The sequence below is a fragment of the Pavona decussata genome, unplaced genomic scaffold (genome assembly GCF_977016875.1).
Source record: "Pavona decussata unplaced genomic scaffold, jaPavDecu1.1 SCAFFOLD_367, whole genome shotgun sequence".
In the NCBI taxonomy this organism is placed as follows: Eukaryota; Metazoa; Cnidaria; class Anthozoa; order Scleractinia; family Agariciidae; genus Pavona; species Pavona decussata.
In genome coordinates this window covers 371,648-386,890 of record NW_028145743.1, presented here as the reverse complement: position 1 = coordinate 386,890, position 15,243 = coordinate 371,648, and the positions used below count along the sequence as shown (strand labels likewise).

Below are 15,243 nucleotides of genomic sequence, written 5' to 3'. Positions count from 1 at the left end.
ACGGCAACCAGAGGTGTGGCTTTGAAAACGTTTGCGCAGCGGGGAGATGAAGATAGGATGTTGAAGTGTTTGTGAATAATGGATGATACAGAACGAAGGGCTGGATTGTATGTGACGACAAGGGGTACTCGTATAGGTTGGTTGGTGTCGGAGGTGTCTTTCGTAGCTATAGCGTCGGAACGTGGGATGCCGTTAACGGGGATACAATCTTTCATTCCTCAACCAAGAAATAGGACGTGTTAACGGCATCCCACGTTCCGACGCTATAGCTACGAAAGACACCTCCGACACCAACCAACCTATACGAGTACCCCTTGTCGTCACATACAATCCAGCCCTTCGTTCTGAACATTTTCTTTCTAACGACCGTAACGCTTCTGACATGCTACTAATTCCTCTAGAACTCATCAAATCTAATCGTGACAGTGTACGCAAATCTAGAGAGGCATACCTCATCGACAGAGGTGAAACTATTGAACCCTTAGGTCTTAATAGGAGAGATGAGACATGAACATTTTTCCCGTCTTTTATCTTCCTAAGTTATGTAATTAACTCATTGTTACGTATTTTGTTTTCGTCTACCACGTTGTAACGTTAGCTTATACCTATTTACCAGTTGTATTTTAAAATTTCAAATTGTAACGTTTTTGTTTATGTAACTGTAGCCTTTTTTCAGGTATCTATTGTAACTGTTTAAATTGTGACGTATCTTGCCACAGCAGGGTCAGTCTCAAACATACCCTGAAGAAGAAAGGCCGTGCCTTTCGAAATATTGGAAAATATACTTCCCTGACCGTGAAATCAGCCTTGCTCTTTTTTTTAGATTATTTGCTTTACAATTTTTTTGCTGATTAGATCCTTCACGACAGGATCCGGTACTTTTATTTTGTCACGGTGGTCCTGGCAAACACAGTTTATCACTGGTTTTTACTGAAAATAATATTAACCCGATCTAGACAGAAAGGAGGGGGGGGGGGGGGGGGGGGGAGGGGGAATTCTTCCCGCGTCGACTTTGAACGTTTAGATAAGTTATTTAATACTCAAGCGCAAACGAGAAGAAACATTAAGACTATTTTCGAAATTTATCTTGGAACAATTAATATTATGGTAGGGAAGTGTTCACTGAATGTGATGTTACCATGGCAACTAATTTTTGACCAGCAGGTTCTTCAATAGCCTCCAACGCAGGCGTTCTTTGGTGTTTGTCACTCGTTCCTCCCCCAGAAACGCGTGAAGAACAGCTAAGAACGTCTGGAGTGCGTGGGAGGCTTATTTCTTAAAGAAAAATTACTTTCATGTGGTCGTTTTTGGTATTTTTCTGTGTTGTTGCAAGATAGCGGAATTGCAGGATGCCACCATTTTGAAATGTGTAACGTATTTCTTCGCGTCATTTCTGCCCGTTGCGGACCTCAAAGGAAATATCTTTTGGACGTGCTATCTATTCCCGAAGATTCATTGCCTTTAGCTTTTGTATATTTGCGTAGTTATGGAGGCCCCTCAACCACGTCCCTAGAACACACACACACTCACTAAAAAAAAAGCTCTTAATAAAACTGTGATCATATGTGTAATCGTGTGCGTCGTTCTACAGTTTCTCTGTGAGGGAGGGCAGTATATTACGTCTAGCATCTTCGATTACTTCTCATTATCATGTGTCCGTTAAAGTTTCTTTAGATTTGGAAAATAGACTTACTAAATAGGTATCATGCCAATTTTCATTTCAAAATTCCCACGGGAAGTAGGGTTATTTTAACGTAGTTTTTCGGTTTTCGCTGTCCGCCATTACTCGAACGGCAAATGACCGTGAGCGAGGAAAAGGGTTGGGAATTTGGATGCATGGTTGAAATCAAAAGTATCAGTAACTGTATACTGATTAAGCGACAAGGGCTTCAATTTCTCGTCGAGCCATTTTGCAAGGGGATAATTGTACGTGTCGGTCGCTGATAATATAGGTCTCATAGCCAATTTTTCTTTGTGGGTTTTTGGCAACCCATATAGATGTGCCAATCTGGAACCCGTAGGGCTCACGGAGTCTGCGATGGTCTTCGGCAGGATTCTACGAACAATGGAATCTAGGGTCTTCTCGTTTTGTAGTAGAGGGTGATAATATTTGAGTGGTCTGCCCCTGGACAGATGGCGTTGCTATGGGGTCCCCTCTCGGGTCCCTATTAGCTAACGTCTTCATGTCATCCATCGAAGATACCCTTGAGCGGCAAGGAAAACTTCCTTCCTTTTACCGTCGATATGTCGATGATACGCTCACTGTAATGCCTGATTTAGCAACAGCAACTACTTTCCTGCATACCCTCAACAGTGCCCACACTTCGGTCAAATTCACCATGGAGGTGGAAAAGAACGGCAAGCTACCTTTCCTTGGCACCGAGCTACTCAACCATGCACCAAGGTTTATGTGAAACCAACAAACACAGGTCTATTATTACACTATCACAGCCACGTAGACAATCGCTAAGAATCGGAGCTTACTGACAACAATGCTTGATCGCGCACACCGATTATCTTCCTCCTGGGCCTATTTCTCTGAAGAGTGTGATCGCCTAAAGAACGTTTTCGCACACCTTAAATACCCTGAACGCTTGATAAATTCGACCATTAACACCTTCCTTCACTCAAGAATAATTGACCAGCAGCCCCCACAGACGCTGAAAGAACCAAGAGCCATTGTTCGTGTAGTCATACCGTTTAAAGACCAGGAATCGGCAAATTATGTTAAAAAAGAACTTAAGGATCTCAGCATAAAGGTGCAGACAACTGTCCAGCCAGTATTCGTTAGCCGCAAAATTGAGCAAGATTCAAAAGTACGCGAAACCAAGCCACAGATCGTCAACCAACAACGCGTCGTTTATCATTTTCAATGTGACCTGTGTGATGCGGGTTATGTAGGCTATACGCGCGGACACTTACACACACGTGTGGATAGACATAAACAAAAAGCATCTTCAGTGTATAAACACTACCACGAACAGCATGGCGAAGTCCCGAAAGACCTACTGAGGCGTTTTAGCATTCTGAAAAAGTGTAGAAATAAGGTCGATTGTTTGGTTAACGAAATGCTTTTCATCAGAGACCTAAAACCCACTCTGAACGTGCAAAACGACTCTATTCGCGCAAAAGTATTTAGTTAATTAGCCTTAACACTATATGCTAATTTATTGTTACACCTTGCCGCAGACTCTGTAATTTTTTATTTCCCCTTGACAATGGCGTCATGAAGACACCGAAACGTCGGTTTTTATCGTTAATTTTTGCATGTCTCTGCATTATTATTATTATTATTATTATTATTATTATTATTATTATTATTATTATTATTATTATATTATTATTATTATTACCGTCTGAACTTTAGTTTCACTTCCGTATGGAATCTCATTCTTAAAAAATGAAAATCGAAAATTCGATTTTTTCGTTTTTCAATGCCATACGAAAACGAAAAAGAAAATTCAAATCCGTTTTTAATGCTATAGAAAAACGAAATACGAAAATGTTAGTTCGAATTCCGTTTTCCAATGTCGTAGGAAAACAAAAGACGAAAAACGGAAGTGGAAATTAGAATTCCGTTTTCCAAAGTCGTAAAAAAACGAAAAACGGAAATGGAAATTGGAACTCCGTTTTCCAAAGTCGTAAAAAAACGAAAAAAGAAACTCGAACTTTGAATTTCGTTTTTCAATGTTGTAGGAAAACGGAAAACAAAAATAAAAGTTGTATTTCATTTTTCCATGCCATACAAAAACGGTTGGCACTAAGGTACACGCATTCACAGCCTTTCTTTCATTCCTTTTCAATTTCAAGCTAAACAGGCAGGTAGCAGTTCGGGTATGGAGTTTCTGGCATTCCAAAAGGCTTTTACTTTCGTTCTGGAGACTGGGATGATTATTAAATCACTCATATCTGACCGCCATACATCAATTGCCAAGTGGATGAGGGAAGACTGTGTCACCAATTGCAATGACCTGGGAAAGCCAGTTGTACAACATGTCTTCGACATTTGGCATATTGCAAAAAGTAAGCAACCTGTCCACTACATCAACAATCAAAAACTTATCATTTGCTTGTAAATAACAAAACATATCTGATCATTCTTTTTCCTGTGAACAGATGGTTTATTATTATGTTTATTCTTCTTTGTTCTAATATCTATGAAAAGAGAAACAAAAAAGGAAACTTAGAAAATCAACCAAGAAAAAAACAGTAATTTGCTATGAATGTTATCATTTTTTTTTTTTAGAAATTCAGAAGGTGCTGACAAAGCTCAGCAAGGAAAAAGGATGTGATTGGAAGATGGAGGAAAGCTTGTCTACGTCACTTTTACTGGGCAGTCACATCAACACAAGAACATCTTGGAGAGGTAACACTGGCAAAATTCCAAGCGTTTTTATCGTATGTCATCAACAAGCACAGAAATTTGCCCAAACTATTATTCAATGCTTGTGCCCATGGTAAAATTGTTACACCTCGTGTGTGGATGACAGAAGGTACAGGACATTTTTTGCGTTGCACTTTCATTAATCCTCGGATACTTGTCTGTCTTGAATTTTATGTCTTTGTCAGTTCCTGCATTATAAACTAAATAAATCCTATACAGTCCCAAGGTTGCCAAAACTGTAATTTTCACAATGATAATGTGTACACTGTATGTAATTTTGCTTTTAATATCATTTTGTTAATCTTTGACTGGGTCAGGTTATATACATGTATTATTTAAAGTTCAATTGAAAAACATCAAGTTAACATGATTTCTCTTTATGTTTCATAGTATCAGAGGCATATGAGAAGCTTTGCTCCGCACTAGGCAAGGCAAGCCTCACAAAGGCCATTAAAAAGGCATCTTTTGTAGAGCAGACCAGTCACCCTGAGGGTTACCATTCAGTGGTGAATCAATTTTGCCCAAAGATGCTTTCTTTCTCATATCTTGGAATGCTCAGCAGGTGCAAGACTAATGCATATGGAAGGAGGGGGGAAGGGCCGTAATAAAAAAAAGTTTTATACAAGAAGGCAATGGTCCTGAGGTCCAAACCCTTCATATAACTGCAGTAGAAACTATCTTTCACTTGAAACTGAGTCTGTTTTAGATGTTTTAAAAGGCCTTTTTAAATACTGAAATTAAATTTTTCCATACCCTTTGCTACAAATCGGCTTGTAAATCCCTACCACTGGGGATCGGTCATTTTTCGGACAATACCCCCCCCCCCCCCCCCACACCTGCATTATGTTGGTACAATGTCAGTATCCTATCACATACTCAGTTTTGAGATATCTGATCATGAATGCAGTTTGCTTTCTTTCTCTCTCTCTTGTTTTACAGAACAATATTAGCAGCACTGCATTTTGATTATAACTTGAAGAGGGAAAGCAAGACTGACAATGAAGGATGATCTGTCTTACATGTGAAATAGCTCAAATTCAAAGAAGGAGAGGCTACTGTTCGGGAAGCCAAAGTCTCGATAAATTATGGTAATTATCACTAATTTTTATTCTTGACTCTGAATAAGTACAACCTGACTCTCCCTCTTAGTAAACAGGAATTAAATCATAGTGCTTTGTTTTTCACAGATTATGTTGTAGACATCTATGAAACCCTTACTACCACCCCGAAGGAGGAACTGAAGTCATTGGCTGAAAAGTTAAAGCAAGACGTTCCCGATTCTCTACATACCATGTTGGTTGAAAAGGAAATTAAAGAAGAGGCAATCGCAAAATACAGGCAGAGAAAAGAGAAAGAGACAGTAATTTGTCCTCCTACTTGTACAGGTATAATTATAAAGTAAACCAATAATATTATAATAATGATTAAAGGGAAACTTGGCATACAAGTTGTATTTTTGCCTTCTTGTATCCAGGCATACATTAACATACACAAACATCTACATCGTAAATACACATTTTGAAACAGGTGGTTACCAAGAACACCAAAACAAATTTTCTAATATTTCTGCAATTTTTCTTTGATTTGTTGTGACAGAGGAGGAGCTTCATCCAACTACTGAGAGGACAGTCAGGGCCAGAAGAGCACCCCACTGTACAAAATGTGGGAAGCCACTTTAGGGTCACAAAAAGGGACAATGTGGGTGAAAACAGAATTTAAACAGAAACAAATTAATAGAATAATTTCATATTGGTCTTTCTTCTTAATTACCTAAGACAGGTTTCTAACAAATGTCGCCAATTACACACTTGCTGAGAACCACTTAAATCATTCTTCAAGTTCCCGTGTTTGAGACATACACTGGACTCAGAGTATGTGCCATTGATATTTTTGAATATATTTAGAAAACTGAATGTGCAGTAAATTGGCATTGTTGTTGTTGCTGTTGTTGTTTTTTTTTTATGAGCACATAAATTTACTCTCAGAATACGCAGTTATTAGCAAATTTACAAGAAATTAAATTTTGTTCAAGTATGCCTTCCCCACAGTGTTAAATCTTTCACTCAAGAACGTTGAGTCTACAAGTAGTTCAATAAAATGTATGTAATCTACGAGTTGTTGTTGGTCATGACTTTTAATACCTTTGGTGGCTCCTAAAGGAGCCTTTGTTTTTTGTTAATTAGTGACATGAACTATGCATCTTCATCATCATTCTCAAAATCATGGTACTGCCTATTCGCATCTGGGAATTGCTTCCTTGTCTTTGTGTAAGCACAGCATGGAAGTGAGTAGCGTTTTGAGCTTCCAGTGAAGTCCCAGAGTAGTCTAGTAAACTGCCGGTATGCCACTGACCTAAAAAATCTTACAAAACAAAAATTAAAAAAAAAATATTATAGAATATTTACAATTTGTATGTTTTGTATTATGTGATGTGGAACTTGTCTTAATGCATTACCATCATGTCACATTTCAATAATGTAGTGATCGATCATCCAATATCTTAATGAACTATTTCTATAACTCCTTTATAGTTTTTAAAAAAGTAATTCTTCTTCTTCTTCTTCTTCTTCTTCTTCTTCTTCTTCTTCTTCTTCTTCTTCTTCTTCTTCTTCTTCTTCTTCTTCTTCTTCTTCTTATTATTATTATTATTATTATTATTATTATTATTATTATTACTAATTTACTACAATTACAATTATTATGTGAGGCTTTTTCTTTGGTCATATAGAATGGAGGGATAAAGCAAAGCTTCTTTTGTATATGAAAAAAAAAAAACTAAAAAGATTAAAATAAAAAATATTTCCAAATAATAGTATAAGCATTTATTTAAACACGATAAAATTACAGCTTAGCTGATGTGGTCGTGTCTAAGTAAAAACTACAAATACGAAATACAGATTAAAACAATAAGTTGAATATAAAGAAAACTGAACAGGCGATATAAAAAAACACAAATATCTTGGTTGGTGTCATTTTAAAGTAAATTTAGTGTTCGTACTGAAAAAAATAAAGTAATTAAGCAATAAAGTATACAAAAAGATATACTTGAATTTTAGCTTAGGGTCTGTTTTCAAGACACTCGGTCAAAAATTCTATTTCAACAGACGGTGAAAACACTGTGCCAAAATAAAACGGTTTTCGATTGAATGTTGAACAACCGAAACACGTACCTTGTATCCTTTTATAGATTGCCTGTATTTGCTCCTGCCTCAAGGCATCCTTGTACACCTGCAACTGGGTGATACTTCCTTTGAAGTACCTTCCATCACCACTCTTCACTCCCATTCTGATGTTGTCCTGTGTGGCCAGATCAAGATCCGCTCCGATGTTCAATGTCTAAACCACGGCTCCATTGACCCACAGCTTTGCGTCACCAGAACCGCTGTCATAAGACGCACCAACAAACTTCCATCCACCAATGAGAGGTGTGTCGAGTAAGCTGGTCGTAAAAGAGTTATCTCGCCTGGTGAAGCGGACAAAGAGTTGGCCGCCTACCACCCACAGGTGCACCCCCTTTGTCCTCTCGTCTTGCAGTTAAAGAGAGGTCCGTCTTTGCCATTATGGTACACCCAGCAGAGCATCGTCATTGACTGGCGCACATCCAAAGGCCCTCCTTCAGAGTTTGGAAACTCGATATAACTGTTTGCGGTTCCGGAGAACTCGTAAGAGCCGTTAACTTTACCATCAGGGCCTGGAGCCAGACTTACCCCACTTGGGACCCCTTGGGCTGCACTATTCTTGATCTCATTGGTACCATACGCGGCATTGAGAGGGAAAAAGGCAACAGGATCTGGAACTTGCATGATAAGGAAGGTAATTTAGTTCACGAGATCAGTATGCTTAGTAAATGGAATCCAAAACAGTTAGGACTGAAAAATTCTTTACTGTTAATTTTTAAAGTGGCTTTCGGTCAGCTTTCAAAGGTTCGATTTAGATAAAACCCCAACTCGAAGTACATCTCAAGGCAACTCTATTAAACTCGCTAATCCCAACTTAACTATTCCTCGCTCTCTGGAGCTTGAGTTTCACTTGAATTCAGGTAAATCTCTTAATCTTTGTTATACATGCCCAAAGACATCTTGGTCTGCTCCTTCCCATCAATTTTCAGTATTTCAAAAAGAAATTGCCTATTAAAAGCGGAGATGGTGTCCTCTTGCGGCATTCCAAAAAAGGATTTTTGGTGTGAGCATTAAACGTGGTTACTGGTCTGTGAGTGTTTTTACCGCGAAAAGCTGATACAACTTAAAGTTTGTCACGTTCCCGATCCATCAACAAATACAATATTGGGCTTACTCTTGCCCCCCACTTAGCGTATGCGCATTGGAGCCCAATAAATTGCACTTTTGAGACTAAAGAAGAAAACCGAATTTAATACTTGTGGTCCGGGGGAAAAAGGTTCTTGAATAGATGACTGGACACGGAATCGTATAATCTTTAATTTTAGTTTTATTGGATCTGTAAGAAACAATACATAATTCGATTAAAATCTAATAGCTAGCGATTCATGAAAATTGCGTGCGAGAAATTTAAAATTACAACACTCAAAATCCAATCTGTTACAAAACATATTACTTTCTTCTGTGGCGTTACCAGTCAAAACATGCCAGTAAAAAGCAGGTCAGCAAAACGGGTCAGCAGAACAGAATACAGGTTAGCGTGGTAAAAAACACCAACTGCTCTCTAACATGGAAAACGTGTTGGAACTCAAAGGTCAACTTTACTTAGCGATTGCGCCACTAACTGTCAATCACGCAATTAATTAATTAATTAATCAATCAAATATCAATCAACGAATTACACTAAGAGGAAACACTTATTTTAGCGAAACAAATTGTCTCCACATGAGACTTTCCGCTAAAGCGCGTGTACATAAGTCACCCGATTAATCCGATACTCCATCACGTCTTATTTTATAGCTGTGACGCACGGTGTTTTTGCCTAAAAGTCTTTGTAGATCTTTGTAGTTTTCCATTCAGAACAAAGAAACCTTAATTTAAATACACTTTTTTTTTTTTCCAAATTGCTGCCAAAACAATTTTATTGTCGTTTAGAGCTCTTGGACTGATCGGACTCGCTACGTGGGAATTCCACAATTTTACAAACCTCCCAAATTAACGACATGATAAGCGTTAGCTGTTGTTTTTCACTTTGGGTAGGCTTCGGTAGTATTGGAGGTAAAGATGATCAAAAACGGTCTTAACTTTAGTTTTATCGCAACAATCACCAAGAATTGTGCTATGTTCCTTCACTTTCTTTTCCAATCGCTCCAGTCTTTTCAAAACGTTTTCCAGTACGCTATTCTTGGTTTTCACATGACGTCATAAAAAACTGAAATTCATAACTAAACACAATTTTGGGTTTTTATCTTCATCACATATAAGAAAATCTAAATTTCCATCGGCTTGTTTGTTTTCAGTAGGGTAGCATTCTTTGTTTTGAAAATAGAGCAGTTTGAATTTTAGATTTTTGCACAGTGCATGACAGAAGGATTGCAGCTCTAAACATGTCACGTACATGAAAACATCGATTCGCCTCGTGTTTTGTTTTTAGGTCTGATCAGCTAACATGTAATAGAAGCGTTAATGTCAATGTGTGAAAGTTCAGCAGAGAGAAGAAAGGCATTGAAATAGCCAAGGTAAAGTCCAGATGTTTTTGCTGGTTTCAGGCCGCCATGTTGGTGTCCATCAGACGGGGCACCAACATGGCGTCCCATACTAAACTCTGTAATTTTCCGTGGTACATTTCCTCGAATAACTCGATTAGGAGAAATCGCCCAGCCCTATGGCTTTAACACGTTGTTTGTGTATCACTCTTCTACAGCATATCAATTTATTGACTTTATCTAATGAATGGTTGAGGATTTTATTTTTTCACTTGCGTGACGATGTGTGAGGTGAAAACCACCTATTAACCGCAGCACTGTCACTTTCTTTCAATGATAAGTTCGTCGGCAAAGACGATAAACTCTCTGATAAACTTTCTGAGGATGAAATGAGATGGTAGAGTACAAAAGGAACGAACTCTGGAGCAACATAGAGAAATAAGACTCGTTTGAGACTTGCAGTCTGTAATTTGGTCTGAATTAGAATCAGGAACGAATAAATAACCTCATCTTTTTAGCTGTATCGTGGGGCATTTGAACAGCTTTTTGTCCCTGCCGGAGGCATTTTCCGGTTTGCTTTCCAAGACTCTTAATGCCCGGGAGTATGTTTGACTAGTCAAACCTGTATTAAGCGGACACCCTCGGGACCCTTGTTAGTGTCCGCTTAATACTGGATGCCCGCTTAAAACAGGTTCCCTTAGAATTCGTCTTAATAGGGTCATATTAATATTCCTCAGTATTAAAAAGCCTTGAAAGGATCAAATACCATTCCCGTGAACGGAAAGGTGTTTGGTAGATCGAAAATAAGATCGGGTTTATTCACCAGCAGAAAAATCTACTGTGCACCCAAACGAAATAACAGATTTTACGGAAGTAGTGGGCGCGTTCCAAAGCTCATGGCCATGTGGTTATCCAAGCATTTAAAGCGCCCAACAAACCCAGGAAAAATGAAAATTACTGGAAAGAGAGAGAGCAAATCAGTGAGTATTGTTTCGAGTTACCTGCCCTGTGAGCAGTGGTTTCTCCATCGGAAGCTACGCTACGAAAGGGTTCTCTCCCTTTCGTAGCGTAGTCATAGTGTCCGGTGGGAGAAACCACTGCTCGCAGGGTAGGAGCTACCCTACAAGTACATTTTTGAAGGGGACACGTTTCATGTAACTAGTTGAGACAAAAAATAATGAAGGGTTTGTATTATGTTATTAGTTTTACAGAGATGTCTCCAGGTAGACGAATTTCCTGTTTAACACACATTTTTTTTGTCGGTGAGGTCACGTATTACTAATTTGATCACTTTTTCTTAATCAGGCTGCCCTACAAAGATGTGACAGATCTTTTTAAATGACCGATCTATTAAAACGTGGACAAAAGACATACATCCTTTTTGCAGTGTCCGTTTCATACAGGTTTTAAAAAATAGGAAGGACCATAAAAGTCAACTTTAAGGCGTCCGCGCCCGCTTAATACAGGTGTCCGTTGAATACAGGTATTTTTTACAGTAAATGTGGGGAGGGGGGGGGGGGGGGAGATAGGACTTGTGCTGCTGTCTGCTTAATAGAGGGTGTCCGCTTAATACAGGTTTGACTGTATAATAAACTAGTGTTATAGCTATGTCTAAGCTGCCAACGAGCTAAGAGAACAGACGTTACCTCACGTGGCTCTTTTTTTTTTCTTTTCTGAAAGGACTATAATACATTGGTCAGTGAGGTGTTGGGGCAATGTGGGCGTTTTGAATATACCAGCCGAAGGCCTTACCTATCCACAGAACATGACAGAAGGATTGGTCATTATTATTAATTTACCTCTCCAATTTACTTCAGAACATTTATTGACAGTTTAGAAGAATGGCTTAATCTGACTTGGCTAATTGCTCGATGCAATTGTAATTTTAAACAAGGTAGGAAATTACTCTGATTATCTACAATTGTGGAAGAGGAACATTTCTGAACACGTATTGGTTTGGTTAAGAACAATACATCCTACAATGTCGCGATGAAGGCGTTGCACATTTTCTAAGAGACTACCGACTATATCTTTTTTTCAGGGAGCTTTTACACCCGCAAGTGAAGAGTATTATTAATTCGAAGTTGAAGGAGCAAGGATCTGATGTACACGAATATCATCTTCTTTTAAATTAAATGTCAGACATTTGAAAGAGATGTTTATGTAAGTAAATTAAGTTGGAATGAAACATAAATTACTTCACGTTTCCTTTTTAACTCGGCCCAATCTATATCGGGCTTTTTATGGCCCTCAATCTGGGTTTAGGGCTGATGGGCATAGCGTAGGACGGGAAAAATTCCCTTTGAAGCCCGCAACGGAAACTAGTTAGCTGACGTAACGTGCGAATTACGTCATAATCTTCAAACGGTCGCCTTCATATCACGTGAATCAACCAATTCATATTTTTCATTCCCCCGAATTCAGAAATCAAGCAAATCTGACCTAAATATAATCAAAATCAATAGCGAAACACCAAATAATCTAAAGGTACAAAAATTACCGTAGGAGATTTGTTTTTTTATTCAAGATTAATCCAATTTCTGAAAACCTGCCTGTCATTATAGTTTATGTCAACGCCATTTAATTAAGAAAATTACCCCATCACAACAAATTCCTTACAAAGCAATTTCACGAATAGTTGTCAAGTAAGAGGGTCACAAAGTCAGGAGCCCTTATTGGGAGAACTCGGATTTCTTTTTTCTTTGTATGGTCGTGTTACTGACTGAATAACCCATCATTCTCAACAGGAAAGTTTTTTCTCACAAAAACGTACTACAAATATTGAACAGTTTTGAAATGAATTTATTCTGCGATTGACATCTTATACAAGTTTTAGAGCCAATGCTTTCAGCTCGTTTTGAGGCTAATTTCTGAACTGCTCTTCTCTGCCGGCTTAGACTGTAAAGACAAGTAAGAATAAATAAAAAAATAAACAAACAAACAAACAAACAAATAATATTACATAATAATATCTATGGTGAAACTTACGCGGGAGATCTGTGTACCAGATAAACTAAGATGAGGCAGAAAGGTGTTTCGAAGTAGATGTAAGTTTAGCCACATTCCATGTAAGCGATCATTTGCGCAAGAAATAAATTCCTGGGTCTCTCTTCTTCTTAACTTTAAAATGGTGGCCATTTGCGTTTTTCTTTTGGCAAAGCAGCCGTTCAACACTCTTTACGGCCAATTATAAATTAGTTTTCTATACTGCAGTTTAGATTCTTCCAAACTCCGACAGCCATGCTCATGTCTTTCCTGTTGCGCTAATAATGTTGAATTGAATGAAGCGATTCCGATTTTTAGTTACAGTTTGCGGATAAATTTTGAAAAAGTGCTGTTCAGCAAAAAAATTCTGTCATGGTTCGTTTGACCGCTTTTTATTACAATTAATGTGATTCTCAGGACTGAAGAAGATGAACCGCATTCTAACCTACACCGCTTGAATCCTTTTGTAGATTGCCTGTATTTGCTCCTTACTCAAGGCGCTGCTGTACACCTGCATCTGGGCGATCCTTCCTTTGAAGTACCTTCCATCACCATCCTTCACTCCCATTCTGATGTTGTCCTGTGTGGCTAGATCAAGACCTGCTCCGATGTTCAATGTCTGAACCACGGTTCCATTGACCCACAGCTTTGCGTCACCAGAACCGCCGTCATAGGAAGCACCAACAAACTTCCATCCACCAGCTAAATGTGTGTTAAGTAAGGCGCCTGTAAAACTGTAATCTCGGTGGGTAAAGCGGACAAAAAGTTGGCCACCTACCACCCACAGGTGCACCCCCCAGTGTCCACTCGTCTTGTAGTTAAAGAGAGGTCCGTCTTGCCCACTAAAGTACACCCAGCAGAGCATAGTCATTGAGTGGCGCACATCCAAAGGCCCTCTTTCAGAGTTGGGAAACTCGATATAACTGTTTGGGGTTCCAGCAAATTCGTAAGCGCTGTCAGCTGTACCGTCCGGGCCTGGAGCCAGACTAACCCCACTGGGAACCCCTTGGGCGACACGATTCTTGATCTCCTTGGTACCAAACGTGGCATTGAGAGGGAAAAAGGCAACAAGATCTGGAACATGATGAGGAAAGTAATGAATTCAATACATGAAGACCTTCGGCATAATATAACGTCACTCGTTGCATGAGCTGTGAAAAAACTTGGTTCGCTCGAAAAGTGTATGGGGATCAGGAAAAGAGCCTGTAGCAGGAGTAGTTATTAGTCGAGAAAGCCTTCAGGATTAAAGCATTCGTGCTAATATTTCAACCTTTCGGCCATATTTCAATGGTATTTATTACAAAAGCGAAGTTTTCCTTGCTGGACAAGCAGTGTCTTTTTTAACCATGGCTTATTATTTTAGCATCAATCTCAGTGTGCGTTTCTGTTATAGAAAAGCGAACAGGCGAATTAAAGAAAACACATGAATATCATGTGTGGTGTCATTTTAAAACGACTTTTGTGCTCGTACTGAAACAGCAATTAAGTAAGCGGAAAGATCTACCTTGATCTTAGCTTAGCGTTTGTCTTTAAGAGGCCTTTGGTTAAGAATTATTGTTTGAAAGACGGTCAAAATACTGTGGAAAATAGAACGGTTTTCGATGGAGTGTCGAAGAAACAAAAACCAAAATAATTACTTTGTTGTAATGGCAAAGTCATACCTTTGATCCTTTTGTACAATCTCTCTATTCGCTCCTGACTCAAGGCGCTGCTGTACACCTGCATCTGGGTGATCCTTCCTTTGAAGTACCTTACATCACCAGTCTTCACTCCCATTCTGATGTTGTCCTGTGTGGCTAGATCAAGACCCTTTCCGATGTTCAATGTCTGAACCACGACTCCATTGACCCACAACTTTGCGTCACCAGAACCGCCGTCATAGGAAGCACCAACAAACTTCCATCCACCAGCTAAATGTGTGTTAAGTAAGGCGCCTGTAAAACTGTAATCTCGGTGGGTAAAGCGGACAAAAAGTTGGCCGCCTACCACCCACAGGTGCACCCCCCAGTGTCCACTCGTCTTGTAGTTAAAGAGAGGTCCGTCTTGCCCACTAAAGTACACCCAGCAGAGCATAGTCATTGAGTGGCGCATATCCAAAGGCCCTCCTTCAGAGTTGGGAAACTCGATATAACTGTCTGCAGTTCCAGCAAATTCGTAAGCGCTGTTAGCTGTACCGTCAGGGCCTGCAGCCACACTAACCCCACTGGGGACCCCTTGGGCTACACGATTCTTGATCTCCTTGGTACCATATGCGGCATCGAGAGGGAAGAAG

The 15,243-nt window shown here is 39.2% G+C and overlaps 2 protein-coding genes and 1 pseudogene across 3 annotated transcripts; 2 read left to right on the top strand and 1 right to left on the bottom strand.

Moving 5' to 3' along the window:
• The first annotated feature begins 2,404 nt into the window (after positions 1–2,404).
• LOC146452507 (uncharacterized) lies at positions 2,405–3,330 on the top strand. Its single transcript, XM_085097788.1, has one exon. It carries the CDS (start codon positions 2,493–2,495, stop codon positions 3,141–3,143), a length of 651 nt encoding a protein of 216 aa, XP_084953914.1. The 5' UTR covers positions 2,405–2,492; the 3' UTR covers positions 3,144–3,330.
• A 479-nt stretch (positions 3,331–3,809) lies between these two features.
• On the top strand, positions 3,810–6,738 carry LOC146452506 (uncharacterized; annotated as a pseudogene). Its single transcript, XR_014859720.1, has 6 exons — positions 3,810–4,023; positions 4,247–4,493; positions 4,775–4,946; positions 5,324–5,472; positions 5,572–5,769; positions 5,981–6,738. The product of XR_014859720.1 is annotated as an uncharacterized LOC146452506 (transcript).
• A 6,169-nt stretch (positions 6,739–12,907) lies between these two features.
• LOC146452505 (uncharacterized) lies at positions 12,908–14,958 on the bottom strand. Its single transcript, XM_085097790.1, has 2 exons — positions 14,633–14,958; positions 12,908–14,045 (listed from the first exon to the last, which is right to left on the bottom strand). The coding sequence occupies exons 1-2, from the start codon at positions 14,745–14,747 to the stop codon at positions 13,417–13,419; spliced, it is 744 nt and encodes a 247-aa protein (XP_084953916.1). The 5' UTR covers positions 14,748–14,958; the 3' UTR covers positions 12,908–13,416.
• Between the last annotated feature and the right edge of the window lie 285 nt (positions 14,959–15,243).

What these genes read in the sequence shown, in the direction of transcription:
- LOC146452507 (XM_085097788.1), top strand. Translation starts at nt 2,493, where the DNA reads ATGCTTGATCGCGCACACCGATTATCTTCCTCCTGGGCCTATTTCTCT.
- LOC146452505 (XM_085097790.1), bottom strand. Translation starts at nt 14,747, where the DNA reads ATGGGAGTGAAGACTGGTGATGTAAGGTACTTCAAAGGAAGGATCACC. An exon ending in ATTGTACAAAAGGATCAAAG is followed by an intron (nt 14,046 to 14,632) that starts GTATGACTTTGC and finishes ATCATGTTCCAG; the next exon opens with ATCTTGTTGCCTTTTTCCCT.